Source organism: Spermophilus citellus, assembly GCF_964194105.1.
Source record: "Spermophilus citellus genome assembly, chromosome: 2".
NCBI lineage: Eukaryota > Metazoa > Chordata > Mammalia > Rodentia > Sciuridae > Spermophilus > Spermophilus citellus.
This window is the reverse complement of record NC_138183.1, coordinates 7,161,399-7,170,049: the sequence shown is the minus strand read 5'-3', so window position 1 is coordinate 7,170,049 and position 8,651 is coordinate 7,161,399. Positions and strand designations below refer to the sequence as shown.

Here is an 8,651-nt window from a genome sequence, read left to right as displayed (position 1 = left end):
TAAAAATAAAAGGTAGAATGAGGGAGTAGGGAAAGGGAACCTAGGGGATTTGAGCAGTCAAGGAAATGAAAAATGGCAAAGTCTTTGTCAATGCTGATGCTGGGAGGCCAGCCCTGTGTCCATAAGGGTGGACTCAGGATTCCAGCCTCTGGTGGCCTCTGCGGATCACATTTCAGAGGAGCAGCTCTCTGGTTCTTGAGAATGCCTCTCCTGAGTTGTAGGAGATAGATTCACATTTATAAAGGCACAGAGGAAGGATTCACCATCATAAACCCCTTCAGTAAGTGCTCCGAGGGTCTTGCGGGGCAGGGGTTCTGGTGCCAGGTGTTGTCAAGGAAAAACTCAAGTTCTTTTGGCAGCCTTGAGCTTTCCTATGCGGATCTAGGGTTGGCTGTCCTAGGGATGACCTTGAGATGTTAGACACTATGTTAATGTTTGTCAGGGAGGGGAGTGAATAAAATCATGTGGGTTAAGAGTCAGTAGTTTTTTTTTTTTTGTTTGTTTGTTTTTTAGTTGTAGTTGAACACAATATCCTTATTGTATTTCTCTATTTTTATGTAGTGCTGAGGATTGAACCCAGGGCCCCGCACGCTGGGGAGCGCTCTACCTCTGAGCCACAATCCCAGCCCAAGAGTCTGTTGTTTTTATAGCCCAAGGTTGGGGGCCTGTCAGGAAGAGGCAGAGTATAGCAAGCTGGCTTGTCTCTCCTGGAGCCCAGACTCTGAACTAGAAAGGAAGCAGCTGGGACTGATCTGTCACACTGATGGCAAAGCCCTTGGGAGAACAGCCCCCAGGCCATCCTGTGTGTGTTCCTTCTGAGGTCTGGAGTTCCAGCTGGTCCTCATTCTGGGAGCCCAGCTGCACTACAGGGTGGGTCTCTGCTGCCTACACCTGAAACATCTGAACCAAGCCAGAGTTCAGACTGAGCTCTGCCTTCGTGGAGCTTGTATCTTACTGGGGCAGAGATAAGAAGAAATCAGGAGCTGGGGTGTGGCTCATTGATAGAACCCTTGCCTACCATGCACAAGGTCCTGGGTTCCATCTTCAGCACCACAGAAATGGAAAAAAAAAAAGTGGCTGGGGGGCATCCAGTGGGTCTAGTTTGATGATCCTGGCCTGGGCCCCCTTAGCCCTCTTGCATGAAGGTGGTATTCTTGAACACCTTTTACTTGCTATTGAACTTCATATAGAAATTTGCACTGATTCTGATTCCCAGGGGAGATCACAATTCTCATGGAGCTCTGCAAAATGACTCTCTGGTTGAGATATTAGTCTTCTTTTGAAGAAGTGGGTCATGTTTGAGGACCCCAACTGGAAAAATATAATTTCTTCACCAGTAAAACATCAGATTTGACCTGCGTTGTAGCAAATATTCCAAAGCTGGCTTTGGATGTGTCTCCCCCAAAATTCATGTGTTGAAGTTCAGCTTCTTTGGTATTAAGAAGTGGGACCCTGGGGAAGTGATCAAATCATGGGGGCTCCACTCTCATGAATTGGATTAGTACCTTGTAAAAGGGCTGGAGGCAACTAGGTTAGCCCCCTTTGCCCTTCTGCTCTGATCTGCCCTGTGAGGACAGGAGGGCATAGCATTCCTCCTCTCCGGAGGATTCAAGGCATCATCTTGGAAGCAGAGAGCAGCTTCCATCAGATACCAGTCTTTTTTTTTTTTTTTAGTTCTCGGCGGACACAACATCTTTGTTGGTATGTGGTGCTGAGGATTGAACCCGGGCCGCACGCATCCCAGGCGAGTGCGCTAACGCTTGAGCCACATCCCTAGCCCCAGATACCAGTCTTCTTGCTGCCATTTTGATCTTGGACTTCCCAGCCTCCAGAACTGAGAAATAAATTTCTGTTCTTATTAAAATAATTTAATCGAACATGGATACATTTGTTTTATTTTTTTAAGACTTTCTTTTTTGGTTGTATATGAATACCTTTATTTTGTTTATTTGTATGTGGTGCTGAGGATCAAACCCAGTGCCTCACACATGCTAGGCTAGCGCTCTACCACTGAGCCACAACCCTAGCTCCTAATTATTTATTTTTTTAGGTGGGGTCTTGCTCTGTTGTCCAGGCTGCATCAAACTCCTGGGCTCAAGTGATCTTCCTTCCTCAGCCTTCATAGTAGCTGGGATATCGGCACCGGTCACTGCTCAGCCCCTCCCTCCCTCCCTCCCTTCCTTCCTTCCTTCCTTCCTTCCTTCCTTCCTTCCAAGCCAGGGACACTGTATCACTGAGCCACATGCCCAGCCCATTTTATTTTTTATTTTGAGACAGGGTCTTGCTAACTTTCTGAGGTTGGCTTCAGAGTCCTCCTGCCTCAGTCTCTTGAGTTGCTGGGATGATAGGTGTGCATGCCATCATGCCCCCATTTTTTGTTTTGTACTGGAGACTGAACCCAAGGATGCTTTGCCACTAAGCTATATCTCCAGCCTTTTTTTTTTTTTAATTTTGAGACAGGGTCTCAAAAAAGTTGCTGAGGTGAGGCTCAAACTTGTGAGCCTCCTGTCTCAGCCTCCCAAATTGCTGAGATTACAGGTGTGCACCACAGCATCCAGCCTCAATATCTATTATTTAGAGCTTACCAGTCTCATGTTTTTTTATAGCAGCCCAGACACTCCCCTGTTTTCCACTCATCCAACAAGTGTTTTTTTTAAAAAATATTTATTATTTTTTAGTGGTAGGTGGACACAATATCTTTTATTTTTATGTGGTGCTGAGGATTGAACCCAGGGCCTCACACATGCTAGGTGAGCACTCTACTGCTGAGCCACAATCCCAGCCCAATTTTTTTTTAATATTTGGTAGTTGTAGATTGATACATTTATTTATGTATGGATACAATACATTTATATATGTATTGTATACACAATACAATTTATTTTATTTATTAATTTTATGTGGTGCTGAGAATTGAACGCAGTGCCTCAAATGTGCTAGGCAAGTGCTCTAGCACTGAACTATAACCCCAGCCCATCCAGCAAGTTTTTTTTAAATTTATAATTATAGATGGACAGAATGCCTTTATTTTATTTATTTATTTTTGATTTGCTGCTGAAGATCGAACCCAGTGCTCATACATGCTAGGCAAGTGCTCTGCCACTGAGCTACAGCCCCAGCCCCCAATCCAGCAAATTTTAAATGAGCATCCCCATGTGCAGGGTTCTGGGCTGTGCCACAGCAGAGCCTTAACGTTGCCTGTTGCTTGCATTTCAGCACAAGACGCAAAGTAACTTCAGCCCCATGAAGTCACAGGCACTGTGATGGGGTTTGCAGGAAATAGTAGGTGCTGGGGCTGGGGGGCTGGGGGAGTGGTGCCTGGCAGAGCCACTCTGCCTCTCGGGATCTCAGCATCCCTATCCGTGAGGACTACGTGGAAGAAGAGTGTACACAAAGCTCACGGCAAAGAGCCTGGCACACAGAAGAAAGGCTCTGCAATGCCAGCGGCCACTGGCAAGCACCTGGCAGATGGTACCCATATTCCCTCCCAGAAATAGATCATGCACCAGGATTCCAAGGCAAACCTCTGTTGCTGATACCCTTTCTCCCCAGGCCTGATGGATGGCTAGCAGCTGGGGACTCTTTTCAGTACTGGGGATTGAACCCAGGGGCGCTTAACCACTGAGCAATATCCCCAGCCCTGGATTACAGATGTGCGCCACTGTGCCTGGCAGCACAGGGACTCTTCCCTGGGAAGAGAGAAACCTGTGCAGGGGATGAGGAGGATGGAGGAGGCACCCTCAGCTCCTGGAATGTCTCAGCCTCCAGTGCCTTGCCTCACATGGAGACTAGGGCCACACCTCACCATGGCCTGCAGGGAGTGTGACCCTATCGTCTGCTATTCCCATTGGCACCTCAGGGAAGGAGAGAACCTGGACGTACCCAGGACTCTGTGGACAGTGTCGGAGCCTGGCCGCCTCACTGTGGACCAGCGACTTCCCCTCCCCTCCTGCTGCCACCCTTGCTCCTTTCATGCTGCCGCAGCCCATGCCACTCTTCTCCCTGGCGGGTCTCCCATCTAGGATGCGTAGGCCCCCAGGCGGGCTCCGTCTTTCTGCTGGGTTCAGCTCAGCTGTCTCCTCTTAGGAGAAGCCTGCGGGCTCCTCGGGGAGCAGGCGCTGGCTCCCTGTCCTCAGCACCGCAGCCATGTCCACACCTAGCAGTCTGCAGGAGGTGCCTTCTCCCAGGGGTCCCACAGGGTTGTGACCTCCTGTTTACCAACGGTCTGTCTCATCTGGGCAGGGGCCCTGTTGGTCAGTGGCCATCCTTGACCTGGGTGTCTAGACATGGATGTAACAAAAATGTGAAGGAAATATATATTCTACCCTCAACCTGCCACCTGTCCCCAACCTACAGTTGATTTGTTCTGAGGACGGGGCACAAATCCCCAGACACAGCCCTCCTTATCACAAAACTACCCACATTCCAGACCCCTGCCAAGATGCCCCCCAGGCCAGCACTCTCAGCCCCTCTGCAAGAAAGACATTCTTAAAACAAACAAACAAACAAACAACAACAACAACAAAAACCAAAGATACTCTGTTCTGCTGCACTTTGCACAAAAATGTATTTCTGTGACATCCCAAAGTACAGACATTTCCCCAGGCCCCAGGCTGAGAAAGCAATGCAATATGAGTGAGCTCTGCCCCGGGTCTGGCTGGGGCTGTTGGGGCCTGGGATGGAAGGAAGGGGCCAAGGTGGCCATCTGCCACACTGGAGGGAACAGGGGTGAGCCCCCTTCCCAGGGCCTAGAGGGAAAGACTCAGGGAGAAAAGGGCCAGTTATGTCTCCCTAAGGCTGCCTGGTCTGCTCTACCTGGAGGTAGAAAAGCCAGGAGAATCCAAAACAGGGCCAAGGAGGAAGGCTGCCTCCAGGGTTGGCTCTGCCCCAGGTCTCTTGTTCCCCCGTGGCCCGCCACCCGTATGTCCGATGAGAAGCAATTCCAAGTTGGAGCAGGGGGTACACAAGGTGTGGAGACGCAGCAGCCTCTCATGGGGTCTGCAATACAGCACAGAGGTTTCCCAGGTACAGCCTGTCCCAGGGCTGGTCTGGAGGTGGCTGCCTGCTGCCACTGTGAAGGGCTAAAGTGGGGACCTCCTGCCTCGGAGAGGTGTGGGGTCCTCTGGGCAGCGGGGCAGGCAGGGGTGAATGAGACAGGTTCAGTTCTGCTGGTGGGGGTGCCTGGGCACCTTGGGAGCTTATGGGCAAATGAGGGCTGTGGAGAGTGGGCGCAAGGCCCTGGCCCCAGAAGGTGCTGGCTTCCAGAGCTGGGCAGGAATGGGATGTGTTTGGCAGAAGGGACAGTAGAATCTGCCCCCGAGTCTGGCCATCCCTGGGCTGGGGCCTTCAACAGCCTGGGGCCTGGTGGGAGACGCAGAAGCAGTCTCCATAGCAGCATGGCCGCAGCAGGCCTGGCCAGAGGGTGGGGCCTCAGGAGCAGGGGCAGCCTGGCCCTAGGGCCTGGGAGCCACTCACTGTCCTGCCCCTGATAGCCCACAGCCGGGAGCACCAAGGCTTCTGGGAGACCCAGTGGGGACAGTTTTAATCCCCACACTCCATCAGCCATGCCCAGAAGCCCAGTGGGGTTGTCAGGCCTGGGTGTGTGGCTTAGGATGCTGGAGCAGGCTGACCCACGCGGACTCCTCTCCAGACAGATGGGAGGCCGGCCAGGGTTGAGGTCACCAGGAAAGGACGGGACACTCACAACGTTAGAGGCATGTAGTCTGGCTGGGGTAGGAGTGAGTGTGGCAGCAATGAAGGCTTGGAATCAGGGTGAGAATGGTCAAGGAAGTGGCAAGAATTCAGGGAGGTTTCTTTTGTTTTTGTACAGAAATCATACACACAAAACTTCACACTTCCTAACCAAAAAAATAATATATATATATATGTATATATATATATATAATATATATATCTCACTAATGTTAAGGAAAAGCGTCGGTTGTGCAAAAGTCCCCTCTGTCTTTGTCACGTGGGAGGCTCCTGGAGGGACCTGCCAGCTGCGCCACGTGAGGCTGCTCCGGGCCTGTGGTCCGAGCAGTGGCGTCTGCGGGCTGAGACCTCTATCTGGACGTGTCCATGTTCTCCTCTTTAAAGTTGCTGCAGTGCTCAATCACCTTGCTGCAGACATGGGAGAGAGGGTTGGAGGGTACGGTGGGTCCTGGAGACCCGCAGCTGGTCAACTGCGGCCATGCACCGCTGACCGAACGAAGGGCACAGAGTGGATGGAGAAGCACCCAGGAAGAGGTTTCCCTGCCATGAATCACCCAGGCTCCCCTCCTCCCCTCCTCTGCTCCCGACCACCCTCAGCCCCTCGGCACCATGGACAGCCCACCTCCCAAGCCCCCTGTCCCTCTCCTCGGCAGTACCTTCCTCTTTCCTCAGGTCTACTAGAGGTTCTCAAGTAGCTGCACACCCAGAAACCAGATGCTCTGTCCTGGCAGCAGGCCCAGGCTAGGTGAGGGCGCTGTGTGCTCCAGCCTGACCTCTGGGAACTGCTGCCCACTGCTGTCAGGTGCCACCTGGACCCTAGGCAGCTTGCCCATTCAACACAAAGCCTCTGGGCTAGGGGCTCCCTGCAGACTCCCCATGTTAACGGGGAACCCCATGCGCTAACAGGCCTCTTCAGGGGAAAGGCCCAGAGTGGGGCAGGAGCGCTGAGGCCTTTTCCTGCACACCCAGTTTACTGGCCAGGCTTATCCAGTGCTCTTCTTTTCCTTTTTCTTTTTTTAATTGTATCTCAATATGGATGTGTGTGTATGTGTGTTTTTCAAATATCCTGGGATCCCTGTTTACTGTATTTCCTAAATGCACTACAAAACAAAAAGGCCTTTTTTTGTAGGTAGGGGTGTACTGGGGATTGAACCCAGGGGCACTTAACCTCTGAGCCACATCCCCAGCTCTTTTTAATTTTGAGACAGGTCTCGCTAAGTTGCTTAGGGCCTCGCTATGTTGCCCAGGCTGGTCTCAAGTCTCTATCTCCTGAGTCGCTGGGATTACAGGTGTGCACCACTGCACCTGGCTGTGCTTTTCTATTTTATTTTATAATTTTTTTAAGTTATACATGGACACAATATCTTTGTTTATTTGTTTTTATGTGGTGCTGAGGATTGAACCCAGTGACTCTCACGTCAAGACAAGTGCTCTGCCATTGAGCCGTACCCCCAGCCCAAATTTTAAGCAAATTTTCCTCGTGATTTTTTGGGGAGTTAAGTTTGAGAACCACTCATTTCACCACTCCCAAACTCAAAACAAATCTGTCAATTAATGTTTAGGCAGCACTTTCTCCAGAAACACTGGCAGAACCAGTTGCTGGCTCTGGCCTGGGGCGTCATTGTCTGGGAGCCTCTGCGCACCAGGCCCAGTCTCTCCAGGTTTCCTTCTACTCTACCCCACGTTCAGAACTACGACAGGAGTCCACAGATGTAGACTGGACTGCACTCCCTTCTGGGAAAGGATCTTGGAGATAGGAAGGTCGTCATGGCTGGTTCTGACACATACCACCCTTGAGTGTTTCTGGCACACAGGTTGATGGGAGAATCGGAACTGATGTTTCAGACCCAGCAATGGAACCCGCACAGCAACTGAAGCTGCTGAGTCTGGCACATCCACGACCTTCACATCAACATGTCTGCGGTGCTGGGGTTTGAACCCAGGGCTCCACACACATTAGGCAAGTGATCTGCCAGTGAGCTGCATCTCCCGCCCAACAGAAGCAATGCTTTTTTCTTTTATCGTGACTCTCATTCACCTTCAGAGAAGTTCACTCGCCTTCTGCCATCTAATCGATGGAATGTACCTTACCACGCTTTGTCCTTTTCTTTTGCAATGTCTTTGGTCAAAAATATAAGTTACTTGGTAGTGCCTGGACATAAAGGGTGGAATTTGTTGGGACTGAAAGAAGACTAAGCTCACAAATAAGGGCAGCAGGCTCTACTCCGAGCTCTACCATCTGGTTTCCCAGCATATTGTGGCTGAAATGACCCTGAGTGGCCCCTGGGAACTTGGCTATTTCTAACCAGCAGAGGGGCCCACTGTGTCCCTCACGCCCCACATCAAGGCTCTAGGCAGCAGCACACTGCTGGTCTCTTACCGGGCCATTTCCTTGGTCTCCTGCCTTGCAGTTGCCATCTTGATCACGTCCCTCAGAAGGGGCATTCCACCTTCTCTGACCAGCAGGGGGCAGTACTTGTCGGCTGTGAGGTAGGGCAGACAGCTGATGGCAGGGAGGCTCTTTCATCAGCCTGTACCAGAAACCCACCCTTGCTTTGAGGACTACCTGAAGGGGGCAGCTAGCTGGAAGGGCCCGGCTGGGAGCAGGGACAAGCCACATTTGCCTGGCCTAGTGGGTGGAACTGTGTCCACCTGCAGGGCAGCGGTGACTCCCTGGAAAGACTTCCCTGCTATGCTTCAGTGTGGCTGCATTTTTTCCCCCTGTGCTTGTTCAGTGACAATATCACCCAAATCAGTGGCCCACACAGAGGGAGCTGCTGTGAAGGTTGGTTGATTCCCGGTCCCTACGCGTTTGGATCTAGCAGACCCAGAGCCCTGTTTTGTCACTAGGGATTGAACCCAGGGGTGCTCTACCACTGAGCTACAGCCCCAGTCTTTTTTATTTTGAGACAGGGTTTTCCTAAGTTGCTGAGGCTGGC

At 51.3% G+C, this 8,651-nt stretch overlaps 1 protein-coding gene across 4 annotated transcripts in view; it reads right to left on the bottom strand.

The window, feature by feature from the left end:
• Positions 1 to 4,546: 4,546 nt before the first annotated feature.
• The window catches only part of ZER1 (zyg-11 related cell cycle regulator), a gene marked incomplete at its 3' end in the record, with an annotated part of 29,312 nt that continues 25,207 nt past the window's right edge, over positions 4,547 to 8,651 (bottom strand). For 2 of the 4 annotated variants that reach the window (XM_081279014.1, XM_081279015.1), the window contains 2 exons: positions 8,093 to 8,195; positions 4,548 to 6,120 (listed from right to left, as the gene is read on the bottom strand). In XM_081279014.1, coding sequence (XP_081135140.1) covers positions 6,063 to 6,120; positions 8,093 to 8,195 — 161 coding nt within the window. Of the gene's footprint in view, positions 6,121 to 8,088; positions 8,196 to 8,651 lie in introns of those variants that run through there. The other 2 variants (XM_081279012.1, XM_081279013.1) reach the window with 2 other exon arrangements.